The sequence below is a fragment of the Larimichthys crocea genome, chromosome XV, assembly GCF_000972845.2.
Source record: "Larimichthys crocea isolate SSNF chromosome XV, L_crocea_2.0, whole genome shotgun sequence".
Taxonomy (NCBI): Eukaryota; Metazoa; Chordata; class Actinopteri; family Sciaenidae; genus Larimichthys; species Larimichthys crocea.
The window spans coordinates 19,379,998-19,405,104 of record NC_040025.1 but is presented as its reverse complement, the minus strand read 5'-3'; the positions used below and the strand labels follow the sequence as shown (position 1 = coordinate 19,405,104).

At 43.1% G+C, this 25,107-nt stretch overlaps 3 protein-coding genes across 7 annotated transcripts in view; 1 reads left to right on the top strand and 2 right to left on the bottom strand.

The window, feature by feature from the left end:
- The window catches only part of LOC109138771 (forkhead box protein J3), a 64,401-nt gene extending 61,782 nt beyond the window's left edge, over positions 1 to 2,619 (bottom strand). Inside the window, exon 1 of one of the 2 annotated variants that reach the window (XM_027288889.1) lies at positions 2,507 to 2,619. The gene's annotated coding sequence lies outside the window, so the exon portion shown is untranslated. The remainder of the gene's footprint in view (positions 1 to 2,506) is intronic. The other variant, XM_027288892.1, reaches the window with a different exon arrangement.
- An 878-nt stretch (positions 2,620 to 3,497) lies between these two features.
- rimkla (ribosomal modification protein rimK-like family member A) lies at positions 3,498 to 17,031 on the top strand. The gene is made up of 5 exons (XM_010732407.3): positions 3,498 to 3,676; positions 9,858 to 10,088; positions 11,984 to 12,070; positions 13,354 to 13,557; positions 14,339 to 17,031. Exons 1-5 carry the CDS (start codon positions 3,514 to 3,516, stop codon positions 14,833 to 14,835), a joined length of 1,182 nt encoding a protein of 393 aa, XP_010730709.2. The 5' UTR covers positions 3,498 to 3,513; the 3' UTR covers positions 14,836 to 17,031.
- Positions 16,067 to 24,876, bottom strand: zmynd12 (zinc finger, MYND-type containing 12). Of its 4 annotated transcripts, XM_027288897.1 has the most exons (9): positions 24,624 to 24,876; positions 22,922 to 23,051; positions 22,570 to 22,741; positions 21,994 to 22,163; positions 21,748 to 21,870; positions 21,562 to 21,655; positions 20,799 to 20,944; positions 20,168 to 20,225; positions 19,832 to 20,071 (listed from the first exon to the last, which is right to left on the bottom strand). In XM_027288897.1, exons 1-8 carry the CDS (start codon positions 24,761 to 24,763, stop codon positions 20,214 to 20,216), a joined length of 987 nt encoding a protein of 328 aa, XP_027144698.1. In that variant the 5' UTR covers positions 24,764 to 24,876; the 3' UTR covers positions 19,832 to 20,071; positions 20,168 to 20,213. The 4 variants fall into 4 exon arrangements, with proteins under 4 accessions (XP_010730706.3, XP_019119489.2, XP_027144698.1 ...); XM_010732404.3 differs by lacking the exons at positions 19,832 to 20,071; positions 20,168 to 20,225 and adding an exon at positions 16,067 to 19,181 and having other exon boundaries at positions 24,624 to 24,875; XM_019263944.2 differs by lacking the exons at positions 19,832 to 20,071; positions 20,168 to 20,225; positions 24,624 to 24,876 and adding exons at positions 16,067 to 19,181; positions 24,079 to 24,429.
- Between the last annotated feature and the right edge of the window lie 231 nt (positions 24,877 to 25,107).

Below are 25,107 nucleotides of genomic sequence, written 5' to 3'. Positions count from 1 at the left end.
GGGGTACCAGGACTTGGTTGTAGATCTGTGAAGACCTTTAACCTCTCATCAAAGAGGCTTCTTCAGTTCTGACTGACTGGTGGAGAGACACAGGTCTATAGCCTAGGTGGGATCATTGACCAGGCCATTGTTTCCACTTGATATACACAATGACAGAATAAAGAACAGGATATACCTGGATGTGACAAAAGGTGAAACGTCTTCACAGAGCTACAACCAAGTACAATTGGCCCAGATTAAACTCTTCTTATAAAATGCAGAGTTGTGTTAAACATTTCCAAAATAACACACATGTTAATAACAACCATGCCTATATATGTATATAAATATAAACATTAATAATGAAAAACAAAAGGCAGAGACTGTAATGTTTGAATTTGGTCTGGGACAACTGTTGTAATCTGTGAGTCCACCACCAGAGAGCTCTCTAACCTAAGACAATGTGCTGCTCCCCTACAGATGGCTGTTGGAGTGGGCACTTATCTGTGTTTTGCATTTAATTTAATCAAATGTAGGTAAATACTGGGAGCTCTCAACAACCACCTGAAACACTCTTGATCTTTTTAATCATTAAATGACTTCTCATGTGTGTCATCCTTGTTAAATGCAACCCAGGTGCCTGATAATAACCTCAGAGCTAATAACAATGAAACGTGTGTTCACCTCGTGAGGACAAAATGAGCACATCTTATTATCTCAATCTTCTGTGCTGGCTCTCTATCAAACATTACAGTAAGGGAAAACCGAGTCATGACTTGATGTCTGTTGCTTTAACAGTCCTTTGGGGAATCATGTCTGTGTGAAAGTATTTAATTTATTTATTTATTTTGCTGTGTGTGCTTGTAAAACATCGGATTTAACCAGCAGTTCACATTGCAACAGGATGAAGCGAGGGCAGCCTCACAGTTAAACGCTTGGAGATTTATGTTTCTGTTGTGAACGTGACGAATGAGACGAGAGGCTGGTCCTGCAGCAGAAAACTGTCTGTCTTGTGGACTGCTCGACGTTCATCATGAGGAATGTGTCTACTTCGGCGCCTTCCCCCTACTTTGCGATGCAGCACGACGACTGGCTCTGCCCGGTTTGATCCTGTTGGCTCTCCTACGTTGCAGTGTGCGACTAAAGCTCAGGGCTAAAGCTAAAAGGAGGCAGTGAAAACATAATATGGAGACAAGGTTTTTCATCGTAGTCTCTAGTTTTGAGGCTTTATCCATCTCTCGTATAAGTATTAACAATTATCCCATGACAACAAAATTAAATGTTTATTTAAATGTGGCTAATCCCATTATATTTTGCACACATGTACGTGTTAATGGTTTTACAATGATGTGTTATCTCTGTTAATAAGAGAAACAGATCATTTATTGCCCAGTTAGATGAGTCACTTTTAACTTCATCATCTTCCATGTTTGATGTTAGAGGGGGGGAGAGCATGGTCTAATCTCGCGAGAATACGCCCAGAGGAGACCACCGAGATGAGGGTGGCGCATGCGCAGCTGCAACCCACAAGAGAAACACAAGGCGTGTTTGGTGATTGTTTGTGTCTTTTTTTTTCCAACAGAGTTAAGTTTATTAGCTGAGGTTTAACATTCAGGAGGCGTCTCAGTGGAAACAACACACATCAGCTGGAATTAATCAGATCATCTATGCACAGCTGTTTTAATGATCATATTTTTCTTTTGTTTACTGTAATAAAAACATCGACTCATCCTTTCTGTAAGCTTATCATGCTGTTTTAGTGTAACAGACTTTTCTACGTGGTAAGTTTAGAAAGCAGCACCATCAATATTTGCGCCACGCCTATTATTCCTGTGATGAGTGGGAGAAAACCATGCACAAGTTTCAGAACTACTGTTCCCATAATGCTTTGGGTATATAAACAGGAAACATAACAATGCAGTGGAGTTAGCAAGTCAACGGGGTGCTTTTTTTTAGCACTACTTTTATTTACATTTTTGGCAAGTTAGCGCAATAAAAAGAAAGCCGAATTAGTTGTTAGTAGTTTGTGTTTGCTACACGCACATGGACGGACATGTGTCTCTCGCTGGATTACTTTAACACTGAAGAAAACTTAAAAGCACGATGATTCTCAGGCAAATACGGAGATTTTAAAGACCGCCTTTTTTTTTCTTTTTTTCTTAACCCCCCTATGCGGGTTTGTGGACGTTATTCGCGTTGGACATTGGAAACACTGATATCATCGGAAAGTCCCACTGAATCCAAAAATATGTGCGTAATGTCGGTGTGAACAGGTTACACTGGGTTATCCCACAGTAGTGTCTACGCGGGAATAGGGAGAACAAGGAAAGTGGGTCACTCGCATAAATTGGCAGCATTATCACAGGGGAGTGTTTCCCCTCCGCTCCGCAGACACACGCTGTCCCCGGATGAGACTACTTGAACAGCAGCCGTCGTCTAAACACACGTTATCTGTCCTGGCTCGACGGCGCGGAGGAAAACACAAAAGAAGAAGATGGATAACTCTGTGTGCTCGGTCTGCGCTGACCTTGTTTCATCTCCTGCCTCCTCAGCATGGAGACAGTGCTGTCGGTATTAGCCAAACCTCCTCGCACCGTCTGGTCTGAACCGGTTCGGGAAAAGTGCGCGGTCTCGTGCGCACTGCAGACAGCACGCACTGGTTTCACACACTCCCACCACTCCGCGCGCGCGCGTGCGTGCGTGCGCCCTCCCCCAGGCTCTGCCTCCCTTCGTCCCGCCTACAAACCTCTCTGATTGGTCAGAACCACCGCGGCTCGCCCACCCTCGCCCCCTCGCTGATTGGACGATGAGAAAGTCCCCGACTTGCGATTGGTCAATGCCCCTCCGAACCTTTTATTTTGGGGCAGACCCCGTTTGGTGTGCACGCGGATAAGTTGAGTTGTAAACGAAGCGCGTGCACTTTTCAGCACCAGCACCTTGTGGATAGCAGCCAAACGGAGCAGAAAGGGGAGTCGTTGTGGGCTTAGTTCATTGTAACAAACCGACGACTTTGCGGTTTGCACCGCCATACAGCCGCCGCGATCGCGGGAAAACTTTATTGGTAGTTCGGAGTCGGCGAGCGGACGATATATAAAGCGGCACCGCTTGAGCTTTGTTTGCCCCCGCGGGCGAATACTGCCACGAGCAACATCTCGGTCGACAGACACAAGTTTGTGCGGGTGATCGTACCGTTATTTTCGGCTCGCTTGTGTCGAAATTTGCGCGGTCTACGCTTCAACTAACGGCGCCTCGGGGAAGACTAGATGGCTTCACACGAAGGGAAACAAAGGTGATAAAAGAAGATCATTCATCCTCGCCGGTTCGGTCCAGACAACGGTTGACTCGTGGTCCTGTTTTTAGCCACACACACACACACACACCACACGCAGCCTGCTCGCACCGCTTTAGCCGCCGAGGTCTCCATTGTGTGAGCATCTCTGTGCTACTCCACCGCCACACCACCGCTCACCTGTGTGTTTTCAAACCGGATCTCTGTTTTTATTTTTTTACACTTTTTTTTTTTAAACATCCACAATGTGTTCACGGGTTTGGTTCGTGACCGACCGGCGTATCAGCCAGGAATACCCTCAACTTCAGATCCTCCGGGCGCTGAAAGAGCGCTGCGCCGACGAGGATGTTGAATTCCGCTCCCTGCTCATGGATCAGATCGTGCTCACGATCAGCGAGGGACAATTAGGCAAGTATCACACACGATCGATCGTTAAAAATAGAAACAATGTGATAAAGTTTTGCACGATTTCACACGACTCGTGCTCGCACGGCCCAGGTGCTCATTGTTTGGGGGGAAACGCACTGCCGTAAAGCAAGTAGGAGAGGGTTAGCCCGGTGTGCCTGCTGCTAGCGAGGAAGCGGAGTGTAACCACAGCCGTGACCGCCTAACCCACTTTCCAGCTAGACTGCCTCCAGACCGAGGGGAGCAGTGATGCTTGATTTAATTTCGCTGAATACGTTGCAGTCGTTGTGGCTGATACGATTTGCTTAAGTGACAGAGGGGGAAATCGCTTTTTTATTAATGTAGCAGAAAGCTTGTTCATTAAAGACGTGGTGTGGTTTGTCTGCACATGCGTGGCTCTGATGCTGCATCTGGAGTTTTTTTTTTTTTTTTTTTTTGTGATTTATTCTCTCACGTGTTTGTGCTGCGTTTTAATGTGGAAACCGGCTACCGGGCAGATTTCCTGTAGCAACAGGCCCAAGAAAAACAGAAAAGGTCGCAACCCAGACTAGTCTTTTTAATGTTTAAAGGGGGGAATGATTGAATGTGTATCAGATGGTTAAGCCGGGTTTCTCATCCCTGGAACTATAAACAAGTGTAGTGTATTGTTATTACATGATTATTACAGCTGTTCTGCTGTATAATAATTTCACCCTGTCTGACCTGCCCACATGAAGCCATGCTGGCATCTCTTCAATCAGCCTCATGTCACATCATGTCACATCATTGCTCCTGTTTCGCCCCGAGCACACGCTTTGCTTTTTCTGCTTGTTATGAAATGACAACATTTTCCAGCACTGACTCAGGAGGCCTTGATAAAGTGATGGTAACAAAAGGGAACTCTCAGCAAACACACACACACACGCACACACACACACATTGAATTCGGCAAGGCAGTGTGAAGTGGGGGCCCTGTCACCAGATGAAGAGGCGTGTAGGTCTCAGTTAACACATAAACGGTGTAGGCTGGCACTGGCGGAGGCTGAATAGTTTGGGAGAGGATGTGGGTTGAATAGGGGTGAGTTTAGGCAACACGTCTCATTGCAGACCACACGCTTGTTGCATCAGGTCTACTGTACAGCTGGACTTCATACTCAAAGGCCAACTATATTCCAAAAAGATGCATATTTTCCTACCACGCGTAGATAACTCGGCCTAACGAACAGGCCGACCTGTGGATATCATGAAATGCTAAATTCATGAAAATAAGAGCTTACAGATAAGTCTATCTAGACCTGTAGCTTAGCAGGATGCACACAGCCGAAGCAGGGCGGATAGCATGACCTGTAATCCATGCCGGCTCCAAGTCTGCATGAGGTAAATGTCTTCTGAGATTAACAGCCGGTGAACAGATTGGCCACGCTTTAGGCTTTCTACAGAGGAAGCTGTATAGAGGACATACTCTATAGCTGAGGTCAGGAGGTGCATGCCGGCCCTGTACACCTGGCTTTACACGCAGCATTTATCTACATTATTATTAGTCACACTTCATTTACACCTAGGCTACAAACATTTGGAAGAAGCTTTAAAATGTCAAACCCGATCTGGCAGTTTGACAGCATCGGTAAAGGCGTGTGCTCTTGATTTTCATAAGATGACAGCACCGGAGGCAATACATGCATTAAGGTCACGAACTATGCACACCTACCAATACAGATACAGCTAACAAGACCGGTTCTGTTAGTGCTTACAGTCCACATTTGTACTGCAGAGGAGTATAAGTGGTATTTTACATTAATGCAATCAATAATGCCCATGTGGTCAGTAACCACCTCTTTAAGTGGTTAGACTTATTCATCACTACTGACTGTTGTGTCGCATTTGAGTACATTTTATATTTACACCACTATTTAATATTAATTAAACAAGCTATTTCAGAAGAAAATGTACAAACCTGTTGTACAAAACAGTGACATGTCAAAGTAAAAAATCACATGGGCAAACTCTCATAGCAGATCAGCTTTCTACTAGTAGTAGATGCTATATAACAACCCCAAACCAAAACGAGTTCTTGCACATGTAGTGTTTGTTTTAAGGCAGGTCAGAATGCAACCCCGATCCTAAAACACCTGATAACACCTTTTTACAGCTCACTGTTTCAAAGGTTTTCTCATGCTCTTGCCTCATTTGTGTGTTCTCAAGTCAGGTTGAGGTCTCTGTTTCACACCGAAGTAAATGGGTTCAATGTGTCCTCTGGATGAGTACACACACACACACCAGCCTATTTTAATTACCAACGACGGCCCCTCACATAAGACAGCCAAGTGCAGCATTCAGCCAGCTAGAGGCATTTCACATCCCATGATTTGCACTGCGAGGCATTTAAACAGAGACCGGATATGAATTGATGTTACAATCCGTTGTGATCCATGCGCATGACAGTGGATACACTTTTACCCCAAAGATGTTAAATGCAACACTCCTGTATCAGTGAACAGGAGGATAGAACATTAAGGCAGGTTCAGTGATTGACCACCAGACACGTGAGCGTGTATCAGCGTGTGTCTTCGCTTATTTATGACGTGCAGACTCCCCGTTTTATTAGAAATGACACTATATAAAGATCAGCAGTATGACGTTGCTTCTGTCTGTTATTTCATACATAAGAGTGAGTTTATGACCCTTCATTGCAGTAATAACTCCTGTCCTACTGTTGCTTACCCACTTTAGATTGTTTAGATGGTTGCATAGCCCTAAAACCTGTTACAGCTTGTTGGCCACTTAGGCAGCAGTAGCGTTAATTTATCACTTGAAGCCCGAACAGGTATATTTGCATTTTATTGGCATTCCCAAAGAGGCTTGCTCTGTGTGTTTGTGTGTGTGTGACCCTGCCTGCCCGCTAACACGGTTGCTGTTGTTGTATCTGAATTTTTACAAAACACTACTCCTAAGCACATGGAACCTTGAATAACTTGAATGTGAGCAGCTCACACGTCTTTCCACATCAAATCTGACTATGTGGTTGTGAATGTACGGCTTTTCTCTTCTAATGTATTATATCACACCGAAAATGAGCACTTGCGCTTTGCAATTTGCATAGTTGCAGCAGCCAAGGAGAACAGTGTGTGATTACTGGACTCGCTTCATACTTTCTGATGCTGAGTAATGTTGCATCACTGTAAAAAAATGTGGTGGGTGCAGGCATGCGAGTGACCACAAACATTATTATTGAGAGAATGAAGCAGTGTTTTCTCTTGTCTCACTCTCCTGTTAACGCCACCTACAACAATAGAAGCAATGCAGTTTATCAGTAGTAAAGTTGATAGCAGCCACCACTAAAACCGTCTTCACCCTGCCGGTGAAGCCAAACTCTCTGCGAGAGTGTCAACACTTGGACGCGTCAAATAAACATCAGTTAAAATAGCGGTGGTTTATTTCCAGACAGAAAATAAATACAGAGTATTTATTCTAATGCATGCATGCATATATATATATATATTACTATGTTTATTGGAGTTAAATAAACAAACCGATGTTCACCACAGTGAACTGCGTGTTGCTGTGAAAGTGTGACTATAGATATCGTTGACGCGTTTTTATAAACACGGTTCATACTTTCCATCAGTTTCGATTGGGTGTCATCATATTAAAGCTTCTAAAAGATATATCTGTGAATTATAATATAGCTTTGGTATGGGTGTGAACTATTTATTTTTGATAATTCTCCACTTGTAGGTGTACATGCCCTCTGTGGTTGATGGACTACAGTATTTTAAAAAAAAAATCTGGTGTGTGTCACTGATATGCAACTAGACTGTAAAAGGCAAACCAGAAGAGGCCGTGCGTGGGCGAGCCTGCTACCCCACCAGGCCAATTCAGACAGGACACCTAGGCCCAGACTCGTTCAGGACTGGCAGGACCCACCAGCCAAACACTGGCACAGTATTTGTTGGCACCGCCAGCTCTGTGACGTTGCAGCGGTATGCATAGAATGCTTGTCATGCTTGTTAGCTTTGGCAGATTGGAAATGGTACACACATATACAGTCCAGTGAACCATAAACAAAAGCCTGTCAGTCGCAACTCTAAACAGATCCCATCCACACTAAATGTAGATATCGTCGCACAAAAACCTATGTTGCCTTTGTTATACACCAAAACGCTCAGGCGGGTTTCTGAATGTTTTTTTTTTTCTTTTTTTTTTGCAATAGTCACATGACAGGCAGTGCAGCGCGCACGAACAACTCGCACAAATGAATAGGACTGATTCATCTGGCTGCCTCATTGGTCTATGTGTGGTTCCCCTGGAGATGGAGACGAGCAACGTGAACAGTGAATACTGTCTGTCAAAAACCATGAGACCACATCCCCTGACACTTCCCACTGTAACACCACTCAGTGCGCTCAATGGCTGCACAATCAGATCAGTGTGGAAGAGTGTTGAATAGGGCCCGGACAGACAGTGAATCCTCCTGCTTCTATACTGAGATTGTGAGGAGGAGGAGGAGGAGGAGGAAAAAGGGAGGGGTGGCAGTCTTTTCATAGCTTCATCCTTTTTTCATGCGCCTCCTTTTTTTTTTGTCCCCTCCCCTTCCTCTGTGCTAAGGCAAGACATCCTCGACTTTTTCCGCCTGCTGCCTCTCTTGTCTCTTGTCTACCTGTCTGTGCACAGAATGAACCTTTAGGACAAGTGTTGGTCCCACCCCATAGTGCATCTACCGGGCGTGCCAATAGCAGTGTGTCTGATGTTATTACGAATGCAGCAACCATCGAGCTTCTCGTGACCCCTCATGATCTCAGCAAGTGGCGCTGTCACTACTGTGAGCCTGCAGATTCTAAGATGGCTGAAAATCAGGTCACGGTAGAGGTGAAGCGCTGTTGACAAATGCGTCTCCGCCCTTTTTCTTTTTTTGCCGTTCGTATATATATATGTATATTCCTATATGCATACCCACACGTACACATGGGTTTTTGTTTTCGCCCAATCTGTTCGTCCTGATGAGCTGTTGGGTTGCATCGCCTGCTCAGAAATCTCACAGTCTGTCTCTGTTTCCTCTTCTCATCCAGGGTGACAAAGTAACACCAGTCACCAGTAAAAATTCTGCCAAATCTTCAGCTATGGCTGGTGAATTTGCCATCTGTGTCTGGCAAAAACCCGAGCCAATATTCTGTTATTTCCAAATCTCATTCTGTTCTGCAGATCCAGATAGCTGTTGATAGAAACTGGAGATGGCCAGTGAGTGTTGAAATCCGCCTGATTTTTATTTTATTTTTTTTTAGCCTTGTAGAAAAGTTAGTGTATACAAAGTCAAGCCAGCTTCATTCCCGCCATTGCGCTCTCCTCAAGCTCCTCTTTGTCGGCGCTTGCCGTGGCTTGTACATGCTGGGCTGAATTGAAATAGCTGATCAGTGACCTATTCAGATGGGTTCAGTTAGCCTGTTGTATTTTCTTAGCTCACATTTGCATAATAAAAGCGGCGTCAGGCTGAGACATTGAAAACCAATGTTAGTTTGACTTTCAATAAAGTCGCTCGGTGACAATTTTGCATCGCGACTGGATCAAATCTTAAACTAACTAATGTAAACCAATGCAGTCCTAATTTCCCCCCCCCAGAAGTGTGTTCATGTGTGATTAAATTCAAGATATGAACTCTTGGGGTTTCAGATATCTCTCCCCACCCCACTGCCCTACATTGAGACAAAGTAGTGTATCAGGAAGGATATCTCTTTCTCAGTCAAAGGGGAAGACACCATTGGCCCAAAAGGCAGAGGAGCTGGCAGCAATGCAGGGGTAGCACTGTATCTGGATAAGGTATGTCAGCTGGCCAAGCAGGCTCTTGGCTTAACACCACCAGCCTTGGAGCTTGCTGCCTCTGCCTGGTCCTGTAACGTGGCCAACTCTCTCAGAGCTGTGTGGCAGCGACAACGAGAGCAACGTCCACAAACAGTCTCCATAAGAGGAGTAATCTTTTCCACCAGTAAATTATGGATTCCAAATCTCGCTTTCATAATGTTTCCACCAATATGATTTATAGGATGTAATGCTATCTGTAAACACTGACGCATTACAAGCCAGGTGTTGCTCTGAAGAAATCTTTTTTGGACTCGGGCGCAAAGTTTTTGTTGTCATTTCTGCATGGCTGCAGGCTGACAGACAAATTAATTTCTATCTATCTAATGTTTATCTTGTTTCCATCACCCTCCAGGTCTGCGAGTGGAGCAGGAATTGGTGACATCTTACCCACAGGTGGTGGTGGTACGGGTACCCACGCCCTGGGTGCAGTCAGATAGTGATATCACCGTGCTGCGCCACCTGGAGAAGATGGGCTGTCGGCTGATCAACCGACCACAGGCTATACTCAACTGTGTCAACAAGTTCTGGACCTTTCAGGAGCTGGCTGGCCACGGGGTGCCTCTTCCTGACACCTTCTCCTACGGTAAATGAACACCCGATGTTTATCTTTTTCACAGTGCAGGCATGTTGTGGTTACTGTGTTGTTGTAGGGTTTGAAGCGGTAAGTTTCTCTTATAACCAGCAAATAATCTGACAAATGTGTGATGCAGATGGCTTTATTAATACATCTTACTTTCAAGCGCTACTCTCTACCAGCCTTGAGTTGGATGATCCATTGTCCCCCATGTAGGGCTCCAGGCGGTCTGTGAAGACTACAGAATGAAAACTGTAGCTCCCTTAGCAGAGAACATAGAAGAAGTGTTACACACAAATGCACAAATTAATAAACACCCTGGTTCTAATGGAGGTGTCCATCACAACTTCTTATAGGAAGTCCCACAGACTCAGTCATCCCAGCTTCGATGTGTAAATTGTACATCAGTTTCTTTATGAATCGTTTCCATCATGCTATTGACAGCTCTTGCTGCTTAGGTCAGTAATATGAGTTTCGGTACTTTAGTCAAATGAGATGAGAGTGAGTAAACAGAAGTAGATCATGAGAAACGACATAGATATACAGTAAATATTGTGTGTAAATATATAGAAGCAAATTATACAGGAATATAGCTGCATTGTCTTTGTTACAGTTAAATGGATATTAACGTAACTTTGTTGACATTTTAATCACATTAGTTGCATGATCAGCTTTAGACCACGTGTCTATATCACAGATTAATAATAAGCCATCAGTCAGATTTGTCCAGTCCACAGCAGAGAGCAAACTCCGTTTACATACCCGATCGAACCCTCAAAGCGCTCCACCAAACCACATATTTCTCATTTTCATGACGGCAGGGTACACGTGGAAGCAGCCCTCGCAAACTGAGCCGGCCTGATGTTTTTTTTTATTTGTTGTGGTCTGTTGATTTTTATAGAGAGAAAAAAGGCTGACAAGCAGCCCCACACATTTCTTTCTGTTCCCCCCCCCCCAAAAAAAATCCACAGTGCTGTGGTGTTTGCGAGAGCAGAAAGGGAAGGATACAGACAGAGGGAAAGAAGGAAAGAAGGAAAGAAAGAAAGAAAGAAAGAAAGAAAGAAAGAAAGAGGAGGGGGTGTTTGGCCTACATTCCATTCGTCTCTCTGCACAGTAGGCCAGGCGATGCATGCAGAGCGGGTGGAGAGCTTATGTAACAACCCCAGTGCCCCACCCCATGCCCTCTCATGATTTTTCAAAATAAAACATGCAGTCGCCTATCTTCCCTTCTCTCCACCTCAGCAGCTTATGACGTGGTTGAACCCGCGTTTGCCGTCCACTCTCTCTCTCGCTCCCCTCGCCTCTGCTTCCCTTCTGTTCTTTCTCCCCTCGCACTGAAACCACATGTGAATCAGTGCATCTGGAAAAAGAGCCATGTGACGGGTTAGCTCACATCTGTTCCCTTGACTGAACGCCAGATGAGACCAGGCAGGCACACAGAGAGAGAGAGAGAGGGAGAAGGAGAGGGGAGTGGATAGGAAGTGAGCAAGGAGGGGGGAAAAGTTATTAACACCTCCCCTTTTTTTAAATATATATTTATATATATATATTTTTGACACATTTTTGAATCACTTCTCAAGCCAGAGCGGAGAAAGCTGAAGCTGCGCTGTTGCTGCATGCCGTTCTGAATCCATGTCAGATATGGTCAGCTGCTTCACATTAATGCCTCCTTCAGTGACTGCCCTGTTCCACTCTCATGAATCAAGCAGCAAAATAAGTATACGCTCAGGACACTCCTCCTACACTCCTACTGCCTTGCTGTTTTGAGTCACTTTTGTTTCCATAGCAACGGGCAACATTCTCCCCCCTTCTCCCCAAGCCTGCTCAGTCGACTGTAATGTGTGTACCATCAAAACAGGGACAATTTGAAAAATATATTTATGTGTGTGTGTGTGTGTTCCCAGGAGGGCACGACAACTTCCGTAAGATGATTGACGAGGCAGAGCCGCTGGGCTACCCCGTGGTGGTGAAGAACGCACGTGGCCACAGAGGTAAGACAATCAGGGTGTTTCTTCCTGTCACCAGATCTATTCACAACGCCACACCTCAAAAAAAAAAAAAAAAAAATCTGTACGCTGCAGGCCCCTGATGGCAGCTCAGGTCCACCCTTATACGAAATTCATTAACGGAGTGTTAAATGATTAGGACTGAGGTGCTGCAACAAACACGAAAACAGAAGCTTGTAATGCACGCAGCATGACAGCAGTGCTAGTTCACAAATTGTCCTCGTTTTTCTTTCTTTATCTTGCCTGAATTCACGGGGGACTTGTGTGGAAAGTTTCAGCCTTGTCATTAATGTCCTTCTAAGAAATGAGCCCCAGTGTCCGCTGACCCATTAGCCCTTTCCCTTTCATAGTTATCGACACTTGACTGGCTCTGCCATTGTGTGAAGGAATAACAAAGGGCCTTTGCATGCCCGGGCTGCCACCACAGTGCATTGTTAGGGAAAGCAGCCGTTGGTCAACCACTAACTTGACCCTTTTTTATGGAGTTCGGCAGCTCAAGGGTTGCCTTCCTCCGCTCTGTGGTTGACCATTGACACTGGCTGAAGTCCAACTTGTCCTCCTCTTCATAAGGAAATGAGGCTTGTAAACAAATATAAAGGGCTGTTTCAAAATCTTAACAATCATTGGTATTAATAGCTCTATCCTAGATCCTAAATTTAAATGTCATATGCTCTACCTGGCCACTTTTTGGGATGTGAAATATTCAAATTATCGACATAGTGTATGTATCAATACAAAGTAGTCATGTTCACGTATCTTGCTGTCACAGGACCATGATTGCTTGCTTGTTTTTGACTTGTGAAGTGTTACATCATGCCTGCCGCCGTCCATCCATGCATCCTCATGATGTTACCAAAGGACTGACAACGTCTTGTTTGGCTTGTCACGTACACACAATGTGCACACACACACACACACACAGCAAGCACATGATTGTCCCTGGTGCTGGAACAAGGGTCAGAGGGCTTGACAACCAGGAGACCGAGCCAAAAGGTGCTAATTAAAACAGTCTTCTATCCTCTGTGAGAATCAGTTCTGCGGCTGCTAAGAGGAGTGTCCTTATCCGTTATATGAGAAAAGGGTACTGACATGAGAACTGGTCAGCAGAATCGGCGTCTTGTCAGCAAAACTCTTGAGGAAGTTACCCAACCTCAGTTAAGACCGCCAGACCCTGCAAGCATTTTTTAATATAAACAAGTCTTAATAATCCAGACAGCCCGAACACAAGCTCACCGCTCCTTCCCTCCTTCCCTCCCTCTCTCTCCCAGGCAAGGCTGTGTTCTTGGCACGGGACAAACACCACCTGACAGATCTGTGCCACTTGATTCGCCACGACACCCCCTACCTGTTTCAAGAGTACGTCAAGGAATCGCACGGCCGTGACGTGCGGGTGGTCCTGGTGGGCGGCCGTGTCATCGGCTCAATGCTGCGCTGCTCCACCGATGGCCGAATGCAGAGCAACTGCTCCCTGGGTAAGGCAGACGCCTGAGGTTCAATTATGACCCAATGAATTACTCAACTGTTGATTGCTGTTAGGCACATATTACATTTACTGAACTCATTCCCCTTCCCCTCATTATAGTTACCAACAATGCCAGCAGTGCTACACTGGAACAGTTCTTGAGGTTTTTTTTTTTTTGTTACTTTTAATGTACTGATTATTTGGATCATATAAATCTGTCTCGAGTTGACTTGAGTCTTGTAATGTTTTATTTCTAGTAGTGTGATTCAATGGCCCCACTGTTCTCACAGAACCAAAGCTGTTCTGGTTGTTATTAACATTTAGAGACGCAGCAGTTTTTGTTTTTTTTTTTAAAACACGGGTGTGCCACATTGAAGTGACTGCCACTGGATTGCTCTAATCATAGGACAATATTTAACGATTATAACCTCGAGCATAGCATCTGCTCGATAAACCGGTTTTGGGGGAACGATGCCAAATCAAGAAGCTTGTGCTGAATCTGCCCTGGAGACATCATCGTTTCAGCTGACAGGACTGATATTCAATGTCAGAGCCAAGCAGTTGTGGCTGAGTTGTCTGTAATGCACAGTGACGTTTTTAGAACATCAGTGATTAGATTATTACAGATCGTGTTGACACTTGGATTGACTTTAGGTGAACCCGATGTGGTATTTGATCGTATCACAATTTACATATATATTTTTAGGATTGCTCTTGATTTGATTATCTAAAGGAGCCACAGATCATGATGGGTCTTAACCAGCTTAATGTCTCTCTCTCTGGATTGTTAGGTGGTGTAGGTATGATGTGCCCACTGAGCGAGCAGGGCAAGCAGCTGGCCATAGAGGTGTCTAACATCCTCGGCATGGATGTGTGTGGCATCGACCTCCTGCAACTCAACGACGGCTCGTTTGTGGTCTGCGAAGCCAACGCCAACGTGGGCTTTATCGCCTTCGACCAGGCCTGCGGCATGGACGTGGCAGGAATTGTCGCCGACTACGCCCTGTCGATGCTCCCCAGCCGCCTCACCCGTAAGATGTCCCTGCTGTCCGTCGTGTCGAGCACCAGCGAGACCAGCAGCGAGCCAGAGGTGTGCCCCGTGCCCACAGGCGGCGGCTCGCTACCCGAGGCAGTATGCAACATGAGCGTCGGTTCTACGTCCAGCGAGAGCGACCCGGAGCTGGCCGAACCCTCCCAGTCCACGGCCCCCAGTCTGCCTGATCTCCCCGACCCAGCCTACAATTTCAACACCCTCCTCGCCAATGAGATCAAGTTATTGACTGAGTGAGATTCAAGCAGCTTCATGCACCCACAAACACCACAAATGCATAACAAACATACACATCACCTGTACGCATGACAACAGACATTCCTTTTAAAGACACATATCAATTGAAACGTAGGCTGTTAAATGCAAAACAAGAGCAGAGAAACACACACATAGAAATGCAAACACCAAAACATGAGCCTTTTCCTATTAACTCCCCACAAATACAAAAAAAAACAACAACAAAACAACAAAGATCTGAGGCTGCTCCCCTGACTCCTCGCTTTGCACCTCTACTCCCAAACCACACGATCCAAACTTACACTGCAGCATGGTGGCGAGAGTGGAATATAAAAAAAAACAACTGCCAAACTGGCCTAGTTTCGTTTTTTTGCAAAATAGTGAGGTTGAAGGTGACTGCGGGATTCCCAGAGAGAGGCATACACCTGCCATGTTTCTATCTCTGCAACACAATAACATTATTTAAAGAAGAAGTATGTTGTCATAAAAAAAAGGGGTTTCCTGCTGAGGTTTGGTGGCTGAGTCAGGTTTGGTGGATCGGAGGTGATATGAAGTGTTTCCCCCCACCCCCAAGTGATTAGCTCCTTGTAAGAGGAATACATCCTCATGCTAGGCACATTTTACTGTCAGTTCCAATGTAGCAATGAAGTGTGCACCTGTCAACGACACAGAACAGGGTGGGGACCATCCTGCAACAACTGGAGGAGTCAAATTTACTGATTTTTTTGATACTTTACAACAATCGATGAATTCACTCCTCACTACAAGACGATATGTCAGGCTGTAAATCCATTTAAAACACTTTGTAAACGCAAGATAACATTAAACTTAACTTTGTTATTAAAATCCATTAAAAAAAAAACTGATATTAAAATGTAGCTGAAGCTGCAGCATGTGACCAAGATTACACACCCATAGCAGCAGAAAATCATCCTAAGTGTTATCACAGTGTCCATAAATTAAATGCCTGTTTACTGTGAATGAAGCCGGCTGATTTTTAAATGGAATCTAAACTGCCATAACCCAAAAACAAATACCAGCGTGAGCTGGATTATAAAAACGAATTGAGTGCCATTACTCGATTTCTTTCTTCTTTTTTTTTTTTTTTTTTTTAAACATTCCTACATAGCTTGTTTGATTAGCCTTACCAGCAGCGACAGTCTGCTGCTTTTTAAAATTCATTCAATGTCTAGCACTTTATGATAAACAGATGCATTTTTTTTTTCTCTCGCTCCGATAACGTATTTAGGAAACACGAGACATGAGAGTGTGAACAAAATATACCTCAAAACAGTGACTTCTCACTGCCATAGGATGACCTAGATATTCAAACATACAGTACATATCAGCCAGGATCCTTGTGGTTTTCAAATGGCCCCTGATATACCAGGTGTTCCTTCCCTTTATGTCTAAGAGCTAAATAGGTGGTTGTGTATTATTTCCTATTTCTTTTTTTTTTAAGCTTTTTTTTTTTTTGTAAATATTTAGGTAGTGAATAAGCTTCAGTGCATACTAGTATCCAGGTGATGAAACTGGAACGGCTGAAATAACTGCCAACATTGACATTTTTTCATAAGCTATGAAATGTGGACAAACTGTTTGTACAGACCTGCAATATTGAAAGGTTGAAACTGAAATTTGGTGCTAACATTTCTGGATTTGATTAGATGTGATTTCTCAGTCATATGATTTGTAGATTTTTACTTTTCTTGTTTTTACCTTGTTTTTTTTTTGATAAATAAATAAAAATGAAGTATTCTGACCCGCAAAATATGTTGGCATGATGTACAAATAAAAGAAAAAGAGGAAACTATATTTTTTCAGTCTCTTTGAATAGAATGTTACATTTTCTTTCCTTAGAAAAGAAAGGAAAAAAATACAGGGATTTCAGTGGCCAAGAGCTTATTGCTTATGGTTTTTGTTCCTGTTGAGTTACCTTCTGAAATAGTTACCTGATAACACCATTCATTCAAGAATCATTTGCAGCTCCGATCAAAAGCACAAGTGTAAACCCAAAGTTGATTTGCATAGTGACGTCCGTGTTGTCAGCCTCTTACTGTAACCCTTTCTGTTGAACACAACTCAGGGAAGCAGCCTGGATCTCACCCCTGACCCCCCCCAAAGGCACGACATATCCATCCGAGCTAGAGACATGTCAAAAACACAACACACATACCTACAGGCAGACAAAAAAAAACAAACAAAAAAAAGACACACAAACAACAATGAAAAAAAGGTTGTAAACTACAGTATAAGACAATGTGGTGTATACCATGGTTAACATGCACTTTTTTTCCTTGCTTGTTTTATATTGTTCCTTGTTTTCTTCCTAATTTATGGTATTTTTAAAGAAAAAAAAGTGGTTTGTGTGCACTAATATTGTCTCAATAAAGTGAAACCGCTGTGAAGCTTGATTTTATCTTCCTTTCTTGTGGGCCGAATTTACTAACTGTCTGGAATCTAAGGGGCCTGCTTGAGGTTGCCAAATCTAAACCCGCCAGACAACGGGAAAGGCAGCTTTTTTTTTTTTTTTTTAAAACCCTGCTGTCAAGTGATCACAGTGGCTCCACTGAGAGAATAACACCATTTACACTACTGTGATGTTGTCTGGTATCGATATAATGAAAGTATCTTACAAACAAACTGTGAAATCCACTGATGTCTGCTCTCCTGACATGCAAGGGGCCGGTGGGCTTGATCATCGTCAAGTTACATGCCAACATAAAAACTTACATGGGTGAACTATCTCCAGTTGTTGTTGTCCCCTTTTTTTTTTTGGAAGTCTTTGTCATTGTATTGAAGCCTGTGTCATTCTACATTGTGTACACCAGTGTAAATCAAAGATCACATATCCTTTCATGACATTAAAAAGCCAGCCATATGCAGGAGTGAAATGATCATTTCTCTCTTACAGCCCCTGTTATTTAAATCTGTATTTTATACAGCATCCATATGCAGACAGAGCACATCTAGTCAGGTTCATTTAACTGTGCCCTAACAACTTACAAAATGCCTTTTCATTGTCTGGTTTTCTTTACTCATGTTGATTTGAGGATCATAGTTGAGTCATGGTCCCAGTTCAGATGGGTTTCTTTCTGCTCAGTCTTTATAGATCAGTGATAAAGGGGACACACAGCATGGAAGCTCTTGAGAGAAATGGGTATCACATGCTAGTGACACAAGGAAGGAAGAAAAAAAAATTGTGTGTAAAACATGAAAGTGTATTGGTCTGTGTGGTGCTTGGCCAGCCTGGAACAAACCTTTATGGACCTCTGGACTAGTCACTGTGTACACAACAGAGCACAAGGTTACTATTTAATTCCAAACTGCTGCTAATGTATATTTGGCTCAAAAAACGGAAAAAGGGAATATGCGGAAATCAAAGTGTTTCCAATGTTGTTGCTGCCTCTCGACACATGAAAATGAATCTGAATGCCAAAAAAAAACAAAAAAACTTTTGTTGTATAATTCAGTACTAATAACACTAGTAGTGAGATGATTTTAAAAGATGATTCTTTGTTTTGATATAATGAATAAATGTCAGAATTGTACATAATATGTAGGATTTCACTGCAATCATCGGGTTCATTTTACGTCAGCGTGTTAAAATGAACCTGAGGTTTGCTTAAAGGTTTACAGTATACTTTTTGATTTGCAGGACAAAAATGCAATGTTTATGCTTCAATGGATGCAGCTCTCTGTTAACGATTCGTTAGAAATCGTAACTTTTATTCTATATGAATTGATGAAGAGGCTCTGTACGAGCAAAAACATTGCATAAAAAAGATTCTTAGTAAATGCCCTCACCATTATTCTGTTCTGTATCATTCTGACAGTGTTACAAACTGGATCCTAAAACATGTCATTCAAATTGTGCAAAATGATGTAAATATATATCCCTCTTCTTTTTTTTTTTTTAGATTAAAATAAAGATGAGTCATTATTCAAAACCAATGAAAATGTGTCTCCTCTTTTTATCAAACATTTCAACATTTGTTTGCCATTTTCTAGCCCTTTGTATTTTTTTTTATGATCCGCTTAAGATACCAGTTCACAACATCTGGGTAAACGTTATTAAGCTGTGCACTCATAAAACGTTTTATTTGTTATCAGTTCAATGGTTTCTGCATTTACACGGGGTGAATCAGTGTGAAGTTAAAACAGATGTCCTCATGGAGCAGACGTCCTCTTCAAGCAGAGGGATGGGCAGGTGACTAGTCAGAACCAGGATGTGGTTCTGTATGTAGACCCTGCACCAGCTGCAGCAGGGCCTGGATGGGCTCAGTCAGGTCATGGTTTGGTATCAGCTGGCTGGCCTGCAGGGCCGTGCTGCAAAATCCCAGTGCCTGACACATAAACACAAATGGAAACAAACACAGCAGCTGCAGCTGTTAGACTCTCCGGAGAGAGTAAAGCTGACTTATATAATAATATCATTGAAAATTGGACTGTAACCCGGTCAGCTTAACTTATCCCACTTTACCCTTCTGACAACCCGATCTGCCGGGCTGTTGCATCATCCTTTATAATTTATAATTGAGAAAAAATTAGGACATAAAACCATTGTTGACAAAACCAGGCATGCTTTGATGGAAACAATGTGGAATTCATTGAGGTTTGCAGTGGCATCCATGGAATTCCTTCAGTTTCTTGGGATTTGTCAACAGCTGGGAATATGCATTGTATGTGTGTTACTCATTTGTTCAGTGTTATATCCACCCACAGCTCTCTCAGCAGCGAATACAAAGCTGACACACCAAGCTATGGGTCATTTCTTCCACAGATAAAAAAATGTGAAAGAAGTTAACCGCACTTCCCTCAAAATAACAAGACATCCTAATGATAACAAGTGTCTGTTGTTACAATTATGCACTTTTCAAAGCGTTTGCACTGGAACCCACAATGGAACCACTACGTGGACAAGAACATGGGCAGAATTCAAACTACAATTATCATCACACACACTGCTACATAAAAAGAGGAAAAGTGGTCATTAAAACACCACGCCTAGCTTTTTTTTTTTTATTCACTTTGTAGTTCAACAAATATAAGTAAAAAGAGACAGTTGGACGGAACAGTAAGACTTGTGGCTGGAAGGCACAGCGTGAGCAAATCATCTTTCGTCCAGGGTACCCTGACAAACACACACGCCCAGGAAGCATCCACCCAGCAGAAATCTTTGAGAAGACAGAGAGTCCCTTTAACTCAGAGGGCAGTTTGTCATAGCTGACTCTCTCTGTCGAAGGAGACAAATAAATATGTCGCAGTGGAGATCAAAAATACAGTTGGAACACCCTTCAGTTAACTTAGGCATCATTCTGACATGGCGGACCTTGTCTCTGATCACTAGAGCCGCCACCGCGCCATTCAACGGGTAATCAACAGCGAGCCTTAGAGAAAAGGCACCATTAAAAATACTTCCAGTAGTTTTGCAACTCTGGTTGTATTTCATCTAGCACTAACAGCCCACCAAACCACCAGAAACAACCAAAAGAATAAACATATTGGAGTGTATTTGTGGAACTGTCTGGTGCTCGATCTAGTTATATGTTTACTGTCTGTTAGAATGAGGCTACCTCTGCTTAGCCCTGAGATCTCATCCAACCCACTGAACTTAGACCCTGACAAGGTTTTAAGTCTGTGGCAGTCACTTGTCTGATGCAGAACATCCTGTGCAGTCAGGGGAGCGACAGCTGGTATGACACACTAGAGATCTGCTCATTCATGCCACATATAAAGAGGTGGTGTTTACGCACTCAAGTAGCCTCCAGTGGTATTACCGGGAGATTGGAAGCCAAAGAGGAAGTCATGGCGTCGAGACAGTTCCGTCAGCTCCCGCTAATTCAAACGTTATCTTTACGGCTTTACCAATTAGAAATAATCCTGTCTTGAGACGGCCCTCTAAATGGGCTAATTGGGGAAATGTGTCACTGTGTCAAACTGAACTTTTAATGCCTCCTCACCTTTAGGAAGTCTCCTCCCAGAAACCACAGCATGGCCAGGCAGTGGGCCACCAGTGCAATCTGAGCTGAGTCTTTTCTTGAGTCATTCTGCATAAATTCCAACATGGTTGTCAACATCTTGTCCACTTCAACTTGCTTGGATTTATCTGATTGAAAGTTATGGATAGAGACAAAGAAGCAATGTATTTTTTAGCTTTAATGGTATATTACCATGGGCATAAACACACTGTGCACTTGAAAGTTGAAAAGTGGTACATGTGCTTTTAATAAAGGTCAACATAAAATATAGGTCTGTCTGTATCTTCTGTAGGGTTTATGGAAGTGTCCCTTCCTTCCATATCCACTTTAACCCTGTAAACATCCCAGAAATCCTGAGAAATTACATTGAAGCTAACAGGCTTAGCATCATATGTAGGCCAGCAGCTGAATAGAGGGTAGTGGTGCGGATGCTGCAGAGCCAGAGTTATGTCAGCATCGGCCACTAGTCATCCCTAAGCACAGTAGTGTAAATCTGGGGTTTAACTTTCAGATTGCACAGCAAGACAGCTCAGCTAAATATAGCACTGTTGACCTTATTTTTTTCAAGGATACCAAATGGATCTCTTTACCGTTTAAGCAGGTCGAGCAGTATTTTAATAGTACGGTAGAATTGGACTGTTTTATTCTTTATTGTTTTATTGTTTTATTGTGGTTTTATGTGGTTCTAGATTACACACACACACACACACACACACACATATATATATATATATTAAAGATATACCATAAGAGGGCTCCAACAACATATCAGGATTCTGGATATTTTGTATGTGGGTCTCGAGGAGTTTAGTCAGATAGCAGTGCCAAGTATGTGCCACCTACAATATGAGCAATACAGGATAAACCATGAAACACATAAACAAATATAGATTTACACTTCATAATCACCTTATATGTCTATTTTTTTTACCTCAGAGTACAAGGAACGAACAATGGGCGTCTTCCCCTGTTTGGCAAACACATCAGCCATGAGAAAGTAGCCATTACAGGTGACTGTGCTGTCCAGACCATACTCCTCACTGGCAAAGTATATCTGAAAAAGAAGATTATGTTGTTTTGTTTTTTTACATTTTTCTCCTCACAATATCAATAGTTATTTCTATGCCGAAAATACTTCATGATGCCATTTCTGGTGAGTGCACTAATTGACACAGACATCATTTGCAAAGTAAAGCAGGGCTGCTTCCAGGTTTCCAGTTGCCATGTGGAGCTGGCCCAGACTCCTGTGCAGCCAGTGTTGGACTCCATGACCACATTCTGGACTCTTTAACACCGCCCACTCCGCTTGGGACAGGAGCTCTGCCACCACAGCTAGATTACCCAAACCTAGAATTCCAAGTACAAATACAGATACAGTGTGATGGAAAATCAACTATCAACTTGCTATGTGTGAACTGTTTTTCTCTCTTGTAGTCATCACAATCACCGTCGTCTTCTTACTCTCACGTTTTTCTTCCTTGTGTTATCTTTAGATGAACAGGATGCCCCAGACAACTATTTGCGTCCTTGGACTATGATAACTGGCATATGATGTCTAAACTGGTCTGCCTGTATTGCTAGACTATGGGAAGAAGGTCATCGTCTCTGATAAATACTTTCTGTGTAGTTACACAGAAAAGAAAAGTATTTCTGTGTAGCTACAGTTGCACACAGACACATGCATGCATTACACATATATAGAAAAGAAAAGAGAGCATTTGAGCTGAGAAACCATTTTGAGCTCCTTCCTCACCCAAGTTGGCCTCAGCGAGCAGCAGGTAGGCAGGGACCATTTCTACATTAGTGGGGCCATGGACGTCTTTGGAACAGCGCAGGCAGAACTGGGCGGCAGGTAGAGCTTCCTGGTGTTTCCCCTCAGACAGCTTGCTCTGAGCCACCAGCCTGCAAATTTCAATCAGCTCCAGCTAAGATGGGAGCCAAACCCAAGAAATGAGTCAGGTTGCTTTTATATTCTGCATCAATTAAAACTACAAACCACCGTTCCACCGTTTGAAAAGAATTGGCTGAGAAGAAACTTTCAAAAACTGTGCTGTATGTTTTATATTCTTTCATATGTGGTCTCAATGCATCACATTCACCCTCACTTTTTTAAGCTGCATTTCAATTTGGCCTTCCTGCTGCAGACTCCAGAGTGTCGCCATGCGAATGGGAACAAGCAGCTGACAGATTCTCTCATGGATCCCCACCCAATCGGCCTGCTGGTGGTCTGCATCACTGAGGTACAACAGAAAAGTTGAAGATGGCAACTTTAGATGAATTTTATGTTATAGGACTGACTCCTCCTTAGATTCGCAGAGTTTCCATGGATTTATGTGAAACTTTGCTTTATGGAATCTCCCCTGTGAGCACATTGTGACTGATGTTTTCCCATGAACTGCTGAGCTTGCACCTTCAAGTGTAGCACGGCCTTGGTTATGCACTAAAAGGGTGGATTGGACTGACTACAGATATAATAATGTTTAACATAAAATGTTTCTATACAGTACACATCAGCTAGTTTGAATTGAATTGAAGTGCTAACATTTCCAAAGCCGAGCCTCTGTCCCATTTAGAAAATATCATCTGAGTGCACAGAGGGCATACTAAATTGTATGCCATTACATAACTGGTCTGTAATTTTGTTCATCTGTCTCTCCTCTCCTGCACACTTCTGTGGAAACTTTTTTCCCTACTGAGGAGCATGCGTGCTCACTCCAGTGTGTTTCTTGCAGGCAGTGATCTGGCCACGTCACATCAACAGTAGCACTGACATAGCTTGTGTGTGTGTGTATGTGCATGTGTAGACACACACAAATCAAGGGGTCTTGTCAGGACTCCACTTTCATGTCTCTGCTGGGTTTTCTTTGCTTACACTTCTCCATCTGCCAGATAATAAACAGTCACCAAAAAAACTAGTGAGGACACTTAAGAGGCCAGCAGTTTAATAATACAATATGCCTCATTGGTTCTCCAATAAACCATTGCCCTATTAACGATGTGATAGCTTTACAGTCTTATTCTGAGCCAAAGGAAAACACAAAAAGGATAAATAACAAAAGCAACTCTTAATTGGAAACATGTATAACCTACTGTATTTGCTTCAGTCCCAATGGAAAGTTTAGTTTTCTGCTCTCTATCCTTTGTTTTGATGAATAGCTGAATGACTGCCATTTCTCATCTAGTTCATGAAATGTGCTTGACTTCTTCTTTTTTTTTTTTGAAGACTGTGAGTAGCAAGCACAATAAAGTGGCTGTAACCTACCTTTAAGAGACTGGATTTAGTGGCTCATCCCTTTGCATAAATCCCTGCAGGCAGGGAGGGATGTGGCCACATGCTCACTCCCAATACTGTGCCTATGAGGATTTCACCAGGCACCATCTTATGATCTGTGATACAGTCTGTAGACATGTCCACCAAAAGGTAATGTTGGCTCACATATAAAACTCTGATGTTTGACCTACTTAAAATGATCGGAAAGAGACGCAGGCTACAATATCGCAGCAGTCACATGAACAAAACAAAAAAAAAATCGTTGTGGTAATTTAATTTCCAGCTGTTCCTTTCCCCCCCAGACGATACACACAGTCACATGAGCGCTGCTCATGCCGACGTGTTCAGTGATTTGTGCTTTGTAAAAAAATTTAAATATGGCAAACACTGCCACCTGACGTCCAAACTGTGGACGTGATTTTGATTTGGTACACTAAAAATAGCCACAAGACTAACTTGTGGCATTTGAATATTATGCTTTCACATTTTTCAGTAGCAATGACCATCATAATAAAAAGCGACTAGCTTCATCTCACCAGTAAAACGTGACCCGACACTTGGTGCACTGCAGGTTTGCTCTTCTTTCACAAAGTTCACACAACTTTTCGGTTCCTTTGGGTAAAGCAAGAGGGATTATCTCGGATGTTGTCCCCAAAACCTCGGGTTTAGCCTCCATTAGAACAAAAAAAAGCTTCCTTACAGCGATGGGGTTGCGACATAAAATTAGCTAATGAAGCTAACAGCAGTCGTCGTTCACAAGTAGGTTTGCTGTCGCTATAGCAACCGCGGCAGTAGTTTCTCTCTCTCTGGACAATCCAATGTAATCTATTACAACAACTCTGTCATAAATTACACTTTTACGAGCTTTGCAATGTTTCATTTTTGTTGCCACTGTCAGAGAGGTGATAATTCTACTTAATGATTATTATTGAGGTCGTAGTGGGTGCTGTTTTTGTACAGGACTGCATTATATTGTGAGGTGTTTCTAATAATATGGTCCTCTCATGTAAAATATTAGAA